Source organism: Sciurus carolinensis, chromosome 1 (genome assembly GCF_902686445.1).
Source record: "Sciurus carolinensis chromosome 1, mSciCar1.2, whole genome shotgun sequence".
NCBI classification, from domain to species: domain Eukaryota; kingdom Metazoa; phylum Chordata; class Mammalia; order Rodentia; family Sciuridae; genus Sciurus; species Sciurus carolinensis.
The window spans coordinates 26,981,871-26,996,999 of NC_062213.1; the positions used below are offsets into that span (position 1 = coordinate 26,981,871).

The following is a 15,129-nucleotide window of genomic DNA, read 5'->3' on the forward strand; positions in this document are numbered from 1 at the left end:
CAATACATGTATAAAATGTGTACTGATTGAATTTCAGTAATTAGCACTTCCATCTCCTTTTTCTTTTTTCCCAGTACTAGGAATTGTACCCAGAGGCTAGAACACTGAGCTACATTCCCAGTCCTTTGTTATTGTTGTTGTTGAGACATGCTCTCACTTGGTTACTCAGGCTGTCAAACTTGTGATCCTCTTGCCTCAGCCTCCAGAATACCTGGGAAAGAAGCCCTGTGTCACCACATCCAGCTCCAACTCCTTTTTGACAGTCTAATAAAAGATTTAGAAAAGTGCCTTTGCATATTCAATAAATATTATCCTTTATTCACAAAAAATAGCTAGTTTATATCATATTTCAAATAATCTACTTCCTCCTGAATTTCATGGGAGTAAAATAGGTTATAAGTAAACTGGTGTTTAAAATACAGAATACAGGAGCAGACTGAGGGAAAATCAATGGTTAAGCAATCAGGCTTTGCAGAATTCTTCAATTTATACTAAAGATGGTCTTGTACTTTGCCTTTCTTATGGGGCTTCTCATAACCAAGAGTGTGTGTGTGTCTCTCTCTCTCTTTTTTTTTTTCTTTCTTACTATTATCTTCTCACTACTCTATTTTGTAGCAGAAAATGAGAAACAAGCAGCAACCATGAACCTGTCATTTAACTAGTAGAGATGACTAGAGGGAAATGAAATACATAGGACTGAGCAAGCCTTCTCCAATCCCCCCTGCTGTAGTAAATTTGCCAGAGGTAGTAAAAGTCAATTGTGCCATCTCTCTATGGGAAACTCTTCTCACCTGCAAAAGTGGAAACTCTAGGATACTGAAAAGACAAAATAAATCTATACCTAAGAGATGCTGGCAACATTAAATCAATAAACATGCACTATCAATATAATGATATATTGTATTTATTATTTTTAGTTACATACAAAACCAGGATATACCCTGACATAATCAGGAAAACATGGAAGACAAGCTGCTCCAATTCAGTCCCCGGCACTTCTTCCCTCTCCTCGTCTGCTCCATAGATCCCTCTTAAATCCATTTACAGTTTCCTTTCTTAAAATTTTATTTTACAAATAAGAAACCAATCTAGAAGTTTAAGTAAACTAATGTAGGTCACACTACTACTGTCAGATTTGTCCACAGGTCTCTGTGATTCTAGAGCACTAAGTTTGGAATTTGACACAATACTGCTCAAAAATAATTGTCCAAGAAGTTGAATGGACATACTGACAAATAAAAAAAATATGCTTTACCAGATAAGATATTCTTTAGATACATGCTATAATTCAACCTTTTTCTAGGTACATAAGATAAAGCTGTGGTTGTTGTATTAGAAATATTTTAGTAATGTAGTAAAAAATTTCATGGTATTTATATTCTAAAGTATATTCTAGATATAAAAGAAAATAATAAAAACAAAAACTGCTCGAGAGTGGCAAGTGAAATGAAGAAAATATTGTAGGATGTTGTGATAGAGACTGATGTGGGGATTAGTTTTGCTCATATAGCATTAGTCAAGGTAGGCCTTACAGGCTTGAATGACATCATATATCCATCCATGCATGGGAAGACCTTAGAGAAGTCATCAGGACTAACAGGTCCTAATGTTGGAAGGAGCTTTGTTAAATTGAAGAAAATAAAAACTGTACAATGCAGTTTGAATTTACTGAAAGGTCTGTGAATTAAAATAATTTAAGATCACAGTAATAATACTGGTTTATTTCAAATTCAGGGATAGGCATCAGAATGTTACAAACTGGAAATTGTATGTGACATGATTTAACTTCTACTTAAAAAAAATTCTTGACTTCCCTGTTGAGAATAAATTATGAAACTAGAGAAGAAAGGGAAACTAAGGTTGATAGAATATTAATTTAATCCCATTGAGGAAGAATGGAACCTAAATAAATGATCAGCAAATAATATATAAAGACTTACTTAAAAAGTTAATAGCATAGTCATTGTCACAAAAAGAATATTCAAATATGTTGCTACTATTAGTTCTGTTGCTCATGACTTCTATCTTCCAAGAACTCAGTGCCTATCTGAAAGATTGGAAAAATAAATATAGTTTGTTTAAAAACTGTTTATTATCATTTAAGAAGAACAATGAAGTTAAACATGTTTCTTTCCCAATAAAAATTATTTGTACCTTAAATCAGAAATGATAAAACCAAAGAGTCACGAAGTTCAAATTGGAGAAAAGAAGTACTGTAATTTTGTAAGAATAATTCAGTGTCCATATAAAAGTCAATCATATCCTCCAAAGTTCTTTGTATTCAATATTAAAAATGATACCACCTAATAGGTGGCCAAAGTATATGAGCACTGAGATAAAATGGAGAGAAAGATAAACATTGTTTCTCTCCATAGTGGGTTAAATTTTTATTTCTTTAATGACAATTTCGTTCCAAAAAATAAATTAACAGATTTGCACAAATTTTCAGTTTACCATTTTCAATTACACTAACCACATCCTCTGTGATTTTGGATATAACTACATGAGATTTATAAAAATAAACAAAAATCATGAATTATTGTCTAATTACTTGACATGTGAAGTAGAACAGGGAGAAAGCTACTCAATCATATATCAAAAATAAATTCTTAATTGGGAAATTATTTTAAATTCTCTTGACATAATTGATTCCTGTGGGAGGAAATTCTATTTCTATATAACTAACATCTCATGCATTACTAATTTAAAAAATCTTGATATTCATTTGTTTAATTTAATAAAAATGTATTTTTTACCCCTATAATAACCATTGATGGTTGCATGACCCACCTTGATCCTGTAGCTATTGTCAGCTATTATTAGTGCCATTTTAGTGGGGGGGGGGGTCTATGGTTTAAGATAATTTAAAATCATAGTAAGGACATTTATTTTCTCCCAAACTCAAGAAATGTCATAATGTTGCAAACAGGAGTGTACTTATAACATGATTTGATTTTTACTTTTAAAAGACTGCCTAGGCTTCACTTTAATAAATTATAATATTCATTATAATAAATTATAATGAATAGCTTAGTCTAATGTGACTTCTATAAGAAAATGCCATGAACAGTGTAACTATGAACCACAGAATTTTATTTTTCATACTCTGGAGTCTGGGAAGTCTACAACCAATATACCAGTAGATACAATGTCTGGTACCTAGTTGCTTTCTGGCACCTTGATGGCACCTTCTTGCTTATGCCCACACATAATGGAAATGGCAACAAAGCACCTTTGGATCTAATTCTATTTAATAGGGTCCTGCCTCCCAAACTAATCACCTCTCAAAATACATTCAACTCATCCCAATAGCTCCAAAAGTTTTAACTCATTCTAGCATCAACTCAAAATCCAAAGTCCAGAGTGACATCTAATCAGGTAGAGATGAGATTCAAGGTACAATTTATTCTGAGACAAATTGCTTTCTCTGTACCTATGAAATCAAACATATTATGTGTTTCCAAAATACAGTGGTGGGGCAAACTTTGAATACATTCCCATTCAAAAAGGGAGAAACAGGAAAGAAAAAAAAAGTGGTAACGGTCCAATTAAGACTGAAACCCAACAAGGCAAATAACAATAAATCTTAAGGCTGAAGAATTCTAACTTTAAATGACTTATTTAGTATTTTACAGTACTTAGTCATGAGAAGCCAAGCCATATCTTTAAAACTTTGCTTTGATTCCCTCATTAAAATATCATATATCACAATTCTACCCTCCACAAAACACTATGTATATGAACATAAGTCAGTCAAAATCTTTACATAATTACAAGGATCATTTTTCCTCTAGTTTCCAAAAACTTGTTCTTTATCTTCAACTGAGGCCTCGTCAGAATGGCCTTTACTGTCCATATTTCTACCAACATTCTGTTTATGACTATGTAAATTCTGTGAAAAGACTGAAGTTTTCCCTATGGTTCTCTTTTTCTCCTTCTGGAATCTCTCCAGAATTGCCCTTAGTGCTCCATCCCTAGCAATGTAGGCTTTTTTTAGCATGCACTTCAAAACTCCTCCACCCTTTATCCATTACCTAGTTCCAAAGCTGTTTTGATATTTTTGCATAGATGTTAAAGTAGCATACGCACTTATTCTGAGTTTTCTGCCTTAATCCATGTAAGCTATTATTTCTTACAGTTCTGGAGGCAGAAAATCCAAGATAAAGGTGCAGCAGACTCAGTGGTGGGGGGGTGAAGGCCCACCTTTTGATTCTTTGTGCCTTCTCTTCAGGTCCTCAGATGGTGAAAGGGGTGAACAACTCCCTCATGCATATTTTATAAGAGCAATATCCTCACTCTTAAGGATTTGCCCTCAAGACCTAATTACCTCCCACAGGCTCTACTTCCTAACTCCATTGCCTCCAATGAAGGACAGGATTTCAATATATGATTTTTGGGGAGATAACAGCATGGGACAAAAGAAAGTCTGAAGTCATGGTCTAGTCATTCCTAGGACAGAAGATTTCAAAAGATATTGGCTTCAGGGCATCATCTTAATTGCTTCAGTGGTGGTGATATGCTGAAGAAATAGGGTAATAAGCACATACTGTTGCTTCTGTCTGATGATATTTTAAATCAGTCTCAAGTTTCCTGTGTCTAACTGTTAGCAATTTCTTCTGTTTTACTTGTCCTTAGCCACTGCTTCAAACTCCTAAAGTTTCTGGGTGTCTCCATCAAATGAAAATCAAAACCTGTGCTCACTAAAACTTATGTAATCAATCATTTGAAATAAACGAAGATTTTGGAAGAGATAATTGCTATCCAAACATTTGTATGTTTTATATATATGTATATATATTTGTTTCATATTTATATGTTATATATATATATATATATATATATATATATAAATACTTCTTTCAAGCAATGGAATGAATGATTAAGAGCATTCAGCTGAATGACAAAAATTGTATCATCACTACTATAATTTGAAGATAGCTTAAATAAAGAAAATAGTTATCACCTTGGCAGGAAGTATATAGTTGAACAATGGAAGCCTTCAAAACACTCATGCTAACATTTATTAAGGAAAAAGAAGAAGCAATGAGGTAGATAGATAAGAAGAGACTAGATACATAGAAAAGTAGTCACAATATATTACAAAGAAACCAAAAAGGAGATTTCTCAAAGAAATTAGTTAATCAGAATTTCGAATGTCATGGAGAGGGTCAACTAGGAAAAAAAAAAAAACCACTGAATAAGTATGTGTTCAATAGAAACTACTGGTGATCTTAAGAAAATAATTTCAAGAAAAAGTTTCAAAAAACTTAATGGCAGACAATTAAGGGATCAATGGGAAGTAAATGAGTAGAAACATTAAACAAAGATAAATATTACGGGATTTGAAAAAGGAAAAGGAAAAATACACTGTTAGGAAAATAAAAAAGTTAAAGACATCAAATCGTTTTAAAATTACTAATTACCAGTTCCTAAATGCAATAGGAACTTTCCAATTATTCTGTCTTTATTATATAGCTTCTGACTTACAAAATACATAATGTTTTCAAACTACATGTGACAACTCACTTCATTATTCTGGCTTTTTGCTTCATCTATTATTCTATTCCTATGTTTTTCAATAGTTACATATTATTTCAGGTTCTGGTTTTAATATATTCTATGGATAGCTCAAAAATAAGGATAGTGTCTATTGATTAGTTTAAATAATTATATTCAAATAATTATTATATTCAAATTCATGTGTATTCCCAGTATATACCATTCTTTTTTTAAAAAATAAAGATATAATATGAACAAAAAGGGACATAATCACTGCCTTTATGTTATCTACAGTCTGGAGGGAAACAGATTATAAATACTCAGGCTTATAAAAAGACTCTGCCATTATCAATATGTAGCCTCTGAGATTGCCTAAGGCCATACATCCAGAGACCAAGAGAAGGAAAAAAGGTAATCTTCTGGAAGGTTTATATAGACAAAGTTTGCAATTCTATCTCAGGGGGCTGACAATCTGTCAGAATTCAGTTACATGGCGTCACCTAGAGGTGAAGAGCACTGGAGAAGTTCGCCCTGGCTGAGCACCTGCCTCTTAGTAATAACCTCATAGGTGGAATAGGAACATGACTTCTGGGGCTCAGCTTGTCCTCTGCTACACCAAGAGAGAGAAGGAGATGCACCACACACATACACACACAGACAGACACACAAAAGCATATAAAAGTGGCCCTTATATCTGTGGGCTTTTTCATTTTCACCAGTTTGGAAATATTTTGGACATTAACATTCAAATAGTATTATTTTTTCTTTCATAAAAAGATATTTATTGATCTAAGCAATATTTTCAAAACTGCAAAGAACAAGACCATGGGATCATTATACAGTATACTAAGCTTTCCCTGAGGTATTCTTCTCAAGGAATGACAAATATATTTTGTCGACCAATTATGTAAATATTTTTCTCTTTAATTTCATCAGTTTTAGTATGAAAGGAACTGTAGAAACTGGACTGAGAAATTAAAATGATGAGAAACCTTAATTTTTTTTCATTATCATAAAAAATTAACTTTCCCTTTCTTTAAAAGTTGAAAAAATATTTGTTGTGTTTTGGCAAACAAATCTAGCAATCTAAAAGATATGCTATTCAGTTGCTTGGTTTTCTTTTTCTTTCTCTCTTTCTTTTTTTTTTTTTTTTGAGAAAAAAGCCTCTCCTTAAGCACAAAAATTCACAAGGTTAACTACTACATATCAATGAGAACAAGTATAACAAAATGAACAACTGCTCCAGATATATATAATATAATAGCTAATTTAATAATAGTGTAATATTTAGGTAACATGTCTAGTTAAGAGACACAGCAATGATGCCAGTCTTGAGAAGGAACAAAAAGCTCCACACAGATGTCAGTTTCACTTGAACGTGGCTGCTGAAAGTTTGAGATTTAACCATGGAGATCTGCCAAAAAACGTCCCATGATAAAGTTTGAGAGTGGATTGAATGTGTAGCATTTGGAATTGACCAAGTGTACTCATCTCCTACAATTTACAGTTCATTTCTCTTTAGTGACAAACAAACCTATTTCCTGTGCCCCACCTCCCAACCCTAAACTATTTCAGAAAAAAAAAAAAAAAAAAAACTAATAGTAGGGCAGAGCACAGTATGAGATCAGTATCTGAAAAGATGTGTTACAGAAAACTGTTTTAAGAGGTTTTTGAAGCCACATTCCTTTTTTTTTTAACAGCTGTGCTTTAGAGAAGTTCCAATTTATATCACCTTAAATGAAATGTGTGGCCTCATGCCTAAAGCCAAAACAAGGTCACTTAGTTTCAGTATCTAAGTGTCACAGAGATTAAAAGTAAATAAAAAAATTTTAATTGTAGGAAGAAACGCAATTGTGGAAAAATATGAAACTAGTTTTTTAAATCTTCACACTAGAATACAATTAATTTTTATTTCATTACTTTTCACCCTGCTCAATGGATAAGAGATTAAATGACATTGCTTACCAAACATATAAATTCAGTAATTTAAAAATATTAAAATAGGAGTTATTTGATCATCAATTAATATATTACAATTAAAAGTAGATTTAATAGCATGTTAAATTCAGCAATTACAATTTTTAATCAATAGATTTGAGGACATTAAGAAATTAAGAGAATTGCTAATGTTTCTCCAGAAAATTGGAAAAAGTTCAAAGTCCTAAATTAATTTTTCCTTATTGAAAGTCCATATTGTCATCATTAATTCCATTGGCTGAGTCAGTGGGTTTTTTTTTCATGTTTTACAATAATCAGACTTTAAAAACTTCTTAACAAGAATGTTGCCAACATCTGAATTATATATGGGTGCATAGATATACATATATGAAAGATTAACCTACTTGAAATGTTACAACCTAGTCTTAGAATAAGACTAGGTCAAAATCAACATTTTTATTATCCACTGTACTTTCTATATGTTAACAACAGTTTGAAACCATCATTAAGTGAGTTAACCTAAATTTATTTAATAGTATTGATTTACTATTTAGATGAAAAAATATCGTTCTTAGCAACCTAAGGGTACATACTAATTTATTTTGCCAGGATGCTATTTCTTCTAGCATGCCTATAAATAAAAAAACTAATCCTCTGAAAATACTGAGATATAAATATCTTAACTTACTTGAATAAACAAGAGATGGTTTATCTTTATGAAGTGATAAATCATGGAAGAATTTGTCTGAATTCTTAATTCAGCCCCTAAACTGCATCAACTCTGGTTTACCTCCTCTCTCATTTCATAGAGCAGCCAAATAATCTTTTCAAAACCCATAAGTAATCTTGTCATCTTTCTACAGAAAATCCTTAGATAATTTTCTATTGCCCTGAATCAATTCCATCACATTATCAGAAAGATCTTCCACAGTCTAACCCTCAGTTGTTCTTATAATTGCATTTCACAGACTCTAGTACCCAGGCCCTTTTCTCTCAGGGTAAGTGTCAGTGAAACTGATGGAACACACTTCTCTCTGCTTCTCATCCAGTTAGTGCTTATTACTCATGCTTTGAGCTACTAATCTAGTATCACTTCCCCAGGAAATTCTTTTCCTAAATTCTGTAATTAGTTCAAAGCCCTCAAACTTATGGCATTAGTACTAAGTGTTTCTTCCTCAATATCTGCCAGAAGTGCAATTCTATGTATTTATTTTGTTGTTTTCTTAGTGTTTGACTAACCATAGTGAAAATATTCCATGAGGGCAAGGGTCATGGTCATTTTAGATCATAATATTAGCTAGACATACTAACATTGTTCTTCCTGGCACTTGGTACATCTCAGTGAATACTTTTAAACAGATAACTAAATAAACTTTAACTTTACCCAGAAGATTGTACAAATAATTAATAAGATCCTCTGTGCCTCTTGAACAATTTCTTTTAAGAAATTGCTTTATGGACCAATCTGTGAACCTGACTCTTCTCTTGAATTGACATATGGAAGATATTGTAGAGGAAACTTAACAAACAGATAAATCTTGAGGCCAAGACAGAGTGATATTGAAAGAATAAATAAAGGTTTACATATTTTTTCATATATTTGTTGATTGCTTCTGTATGTTCTTCTGTGAAGTGTCTGCCAAGTTCCTTAGCCCATTTATTGATTGGGTTCTTTGTAATTTTATTGTAAAGGTTTTTAAGTTCTTCATAAGTTTTGGAGATTATTGCTCTATCTGAAGTGCATGTGGAAAAGATTTTCTCCCATTCTGTAAGTTCTCTCTCTTTACATTATTGTTTCCTTTGTTGAGAAAAATCCTTTTTGTTTTGAATCCATCCCACTTATTGATTCTTGTTTTTATTTCTTGTGCTCTAGTAGTCCTGTTAAGGAAATCTGGTCCTAAGCTGACCTGATGAAGTTTGGGCTTTACTTTTTCTTCTATTTGGTGCAGGGTGTCTGGTCTAATTCCTAGGTCCTTGATCCATTTCCAGTTGAGTATTGTGCAGGGTGAGAGATAGGGATTTATTTTCATTCTGTTGCATATGGATTTCCAGTTTTCCCAGCACCATTTGTTGAACAGGCTATCTTTTATCCATTGTATGTTTTTGGCACCTTTGTCTAGTATGAGGTAACTGTATTTTTGTGGGTTTGTCTCTGTGTCTTCAATTCTGTATCACTGGTGTACCTGCCTATTTTGGTGCCAATACCATACTGTTTTGGTAACTATTGCTCTGTAGTATATTTTAAGGTCTGGTATTGTGATATCTCCTGCATTCATTTTCCTGCTAAGGATTGCTTTGGTTATTCTGGGTCTTTTATTCTTCCAAATGATGTCATGATTGCTTTCTCTATTTTATAAGGATTATCATTGGGATTTTAATTGGAATTGCATTTAATCTGTATAGCAATAGCACTTTAGGTAGTATGGCCACTTTGACAATATTAATTCTGCTTATTCAAGGACATGGGAGAGAAATGCAAATCAAACCACCCTAAGACTTTATCTCACTCTAATTAGAATGGCCATTATCAAGAATGAAAGCAATAATAGCTGTTGGTGAGGATGTGCAGAAAAACACTGTCTTGGCCTCCAGATTTATCTGTTTAGGTTTCTCTGCAACATCTTCCATATATCAATTCAAGAGAAGAGTCAGGTTCATGGATTGTTCCATAAAGCAATTTCTTAAGAAATTGTTCAAGAGGCACAGAGGATCATATTAATTATTTGTAAAATCTTCTGGGTAAAGTTAAAGTTTATTTGGTCATCTGTTTAAAAGTATTCATACATTTTTGGTGGACTTGTAAATTGGTGCAGTCAATCTGGAGAGCAGTATGAAGACTACTTAGAAAACTTGGAGTGGACCCACAATTTGACCCAGTTACCGCACTCCTTGGTTTAGACCCAAAGGACTTAAAATCAGCATACTACAGTAATGCAACCACATCAATGTTTATAGCAGCTCAATTCACAATAGCTAGATTATGGAACCAACCTAGATGTCTTTCAATGGATGAGGATAAAGAAACTGTAATATAGATACACAATGGAATATTATTCAGCCATGAAGAAAATAAAATTTTGGCATTTGCAGGTAAATGGATGGAGTTGGAGAATATCATGCAAAGTGAGATAAGCCAATCCCTAAAAACCAAAGGCCAAATATTTTCTCTGATAAGTGGATGATAATACATAATTGGGGAGGGGAGAGGGTAAGGGAAGAATGGAGGAAAGCTGGATAGTGTAGAGGGGATTGAGGGATGGAGAGCGGGTAGGGGAAGAAAGATAATGGAATGAGACAAGCATCATTACCCTATGTATGTATATGATTACACAAATGGTGTGACTCTACATTGTGTATAACCAGAGAAAAGAAAAGTTGTACCCCATTTGTGTATAATGAATCAAAAAAATAAAATTAAAATAATAAATAAATAAATAAATAAGAAAGATTTATATCCTATATTTTTTTACCAGAAACCAAGCTATTGTACTTAGCAGAAAAGTCCAGTACTGGAGTCAAGAGTTCCATGGTGGTTCTAATGCTGCTTTTATTTGTGCTGATTCTGCTATAAAAATTTTTTTAAAACCTACACATGTAGATAATATATCCTACTATAAGAGTTCATGATTACAGAAAAATGTATTGGTTTTTCAGACACTGTATTTATAAGACCAAATCAAATGCTAAGTTTCTCATATCCAAGAACAGCCACCAAGTCAAAACATTCTGTAGGAAACTACCTATTTCATAACTTTGTTGAAACACTGATTCTTTAATTGTCTCTGTCATAATAAAGAAATCAGACAGAAGGGCTGAACAGAGAACATAGAAGAATTGGCAAGGACATTGGTGGTTTCATTTCTGGAAGAATTGAGTCTCCTTTTTTGTTGTCAAATGCAAGTCAGTCATATTTTGGGTAGAAACTATTTTGCTATAAAACAAAATTTCCATGAAGTAAGCTGTTTTGTGAATTGCTCTCCATTCTGTTTCAAAAGTTTGCAGTGATTTCTCTCTAATGTCAGTTTAGAATGAGGAAACTCCAGGAAATCATATGCGGAACTGATTTATATGCCCTGACAGCTTGGATTATGCAGTGATATTAAAAACATCCCCCCAAAATCAAAGGCTGAGTGTTCTCTCTGGTTTGTGGGTGCTAACACACAATAAGAGGGGAGGGGAGGGAAGACAAAGGGTAATGAAGGGAAGGTAATGAGATTAGGAAAGACTGTAGAATGAATTGGACATAACTTTCTTATGTTCATGTATGAACACACGACCAGTGAAACTCCACATCAAACCCCAAGAATGGGATCCTAATTAGAATAAAGTATACTCCATGAATGTATAATATGCCAAAATACACTCTACTGTAATGTATGCCTACAAAGAACAAATAAAAATATTTTTTAAAAACATTGCTGAAATACTTAAATGTTTATTATTCAGAGGGATCCCTTTTGGAAGACCTCTTTCCACAGAGAATGAATATAAGGGCATCTTTTCATTTAACCAAATGCAGAATTTTTGCAAGGGCGTTCTGTATTGGCATTGTGTTAGATCTTTCTCCACCTGGAAAGGTGAAAGAAAATAGTATGGAAATGTGCTCTTCTATACTTCTGATATGAGAAAGAAATTTCAGCCATCAGTCAAACAGACATCTCACAGCAGGAGAACTGATGGGGATACGTCTGAGAATCCCATGAAAGGGCCATGAGCAAAAGGATCATCTTTCTTTAATCATCTGGTACCTGGTGTGAAACCAGTGCCAGGTAAATGAAAGGATTCATGTCACCTGATCATTTCTACATGCAACATCAGGAGGATCACAGAGAGCTTCCTGAGGAGGATAAATAGAAATTCTAGCAGGGAAAACTGGGAAGAAGAAACCCTCCTCTCTACCTCACCAAGCCCAAGTTAAGGGGAACAACACAGCTTAAGCAAAATAAATTAAATTTCTTTAATTTAATTGATGAACTGACATTAATTGATGAACTGAGTTTTTTAATTAATTCTTTAAATTGACAAGTAAGAATTATATGTGGTTATTTTGTACAATATGTTCTGAAATACTGACATGGGTTGTAGAGTGACATTTTAGTCACTGATTATGTATGTGTGTATATATATATATGTATACATATATAATATATATGTAAAATATGTGTACACACACACACACACACACACAAATGCTAGTCCCAAAAGATTATACCACCTAGTGACATAATAATCCTTTTAATTGTTCTAAATACATGACACAAAATGATGAAATCATGATTTCTCAGAACATATTCCCATCCTTAAGCAACAAGTGGCTGTGTGTGTATATTGTGGAATGACTAAATTAAGCTAGTTAACATATACATTACCTCACATACTTATCAATTTTTGTGGTGAGAATAGTTAAAATATTCTCTTTAAACCAGATGAATGTTTTCTTTAATCTGAATATGAACCAAAGCATTATGTGACTGCCTTGACTTTTATCTAGAGACAGGAAAGTAAATAGTTTCACGGAGCTGGTTTAAATAGATTTTGGACTAGTTTCACTATGAATATATAGTGTTGTAATATTTTATTCCCAGTGTAGTATTCAGCCTTGGTGTCCATACTGAAAAGGCAAAGAAGTGATTCATGTTTGGGGTAGGGAGCATCAGGACAAGTTTACAGGAAAGCTCAGATGCATTGTGGGTTCTGACAAGAAGACAGTTATACTAATATGCTACCTGGTTTAGACAGGACTACTAGTTCATTTTAAGTATCTAACACACTTTAAAAATAGGGCATACAATGAAATATAAAAGCATATACCATATTTGCAATAATATGTATTAAAATTTAAATACACTTAAGGAAAATACATTCATGCTTTCAATTATGAATTATGTAGTTAAGTTAAGAAAGAGTGAAGTGGCAAAAAGCTAATGCAATTTGTTTCATAAAATATAGTAAAAAAGTTATTACTTTTATTAATAAAGTAGCAAAGTATTGTTACTTCTTGCCTATCAGGAGTTAACTAGAAAGATGCTCCCCTTCTCTACTTATTAAGACTCTGGAGCTATCTATCATATCAAAATAATAATTGGTCATTATGGACACAAATTTTTACTCAAACAACTTTGAATTAAAGGAATTCCCTGAGTGGTCAAAGCAACAACATAAATCATGATAGAATTTATTGTACAAGCAAACTTGTTACCTATTAGACAATTAGCCTAAATGTTGTTACAATGAGGCAAATGTTATAATTTCAATTCCTTTAGGAAATAGGAGACTTTTCTTATGTTTTTACACCAAACAAGTTGCTTGTTGTAACCTGATAGTATATACCATTATCCAAAAGCAGAGTAGTAGAGGGAATCTATGAATCTCATTTAGAAAATTATAATCATAGGACCAAATGTAAGGTAGGTTGAAAAATTACCTATGATATCATATATATATACATATATATCATATAAATATTTAGTTTAAAAATTATATTGTTTGATGGAGTTGTAGAGAATATGTTCCTGAAGATATATTATTAAATATATTATTTCTCCTTAAAGTATTCTGGGTATGTGATGTATTTTATTTTGAATTACATGTATACGAACATATTTCAATAGCTCTTGAAACTTACCTCTGACACACTGTATTATATTCTCCTTTAAATTGTTTTTATTTTGTATACATTTACATTATAAAATAAAAATTTCATCACTTAAATATGAAAAGAAAATTTGGGTTCTATCATCCTGAGACCTAATTTTGGAGTGTGCATTTTCACTTATATTCATTGATATTTCAACCACTGGTTACAAGATTGTTAATGGATAGTTTATATGTATACAAATTTATATACAAATTTCTTCATAAACCTCTCATTTAATCTGTTAGTATAGCATGTGCTTGATATCACAACATGTGGACCGCTGTTTTTATATGAAAATGTTGAGTTGCCATAATTACATTTTCCCTTAATAACTTAAAATTGAACTTTTTGTTTTTGTTTTCAACAGCTGAAGATGCTTGTGGAGGAACAATGCGAGGATCCAGTGGTATCATTTCCAGCCCTAGTTTTCCTAATGAGTACCATAACAATGCAGATTGCACTTGGACCATTGTAGCAGAGCCTGGAGACACAATTTCACTAATATTTACTGATTTCCAAATGGAAGAAAAATATGATTACTTAGAAATAGAAGGTTCTGAGCCACCTACAATATGGTGAGTAGACAGTTTCTATTAACCTAGCACTGATATCATTATCTAAAGCAAACTGCAGAACAAAGAACTATCCTTGGCTCTGGTTTGAATATTTAAAAGATCACATAGTTATAGGAAAGTTATAAGGGGCAGTCGTCAGAGCTAAGAGATGTTTTTGAAGACTGGGGTACTGAAACAACAGACTGAAAATTTGAAATGTGGAACTTTTTGTCAGTATATTTTATCATTCAGTTGATGAAAAGAAATCTATGAATTGATTACAATTTAAGGAAATAAAAGTTGTTCCTGTTGTCATATATAGTTGTGTTCCTTAGCTTGCTAGTCCATACTTGGTTCTTTTCAAATTAAGTGAATAGTCTTGGAATTAATTTGCCTTTGTTTATGAAGATAGATCATTTACATAATTTGTAATTCAAAGGTAAAAATTAAACACCATCATCTGTTGAGCATGGCCTATTTCTTTTAAGACTCAAGACATGG

The 15,129-nt window shown here is 32.6% G+C and overlaps 1 protein-coding gene across 1 annotated transcript in view; it reads left to right on the top strand.

Moving 5' to 3' along the window:
• Csmd3 (CUB and Sushi multiple domains 3) overlaps positions 1-15,129 on the top strand; it is a 1,190,022-nt gene that overhangs the window by 307,851 nt on the left and 867,042 nt on the right. The window contains 1 exon segment of the mRNA XM_047516388.1: positions 14,442-14,649. Within this exon segment, the coding sequence (XP_047372344.1) occupies positions 14,442-14,649 (208 nt within the window).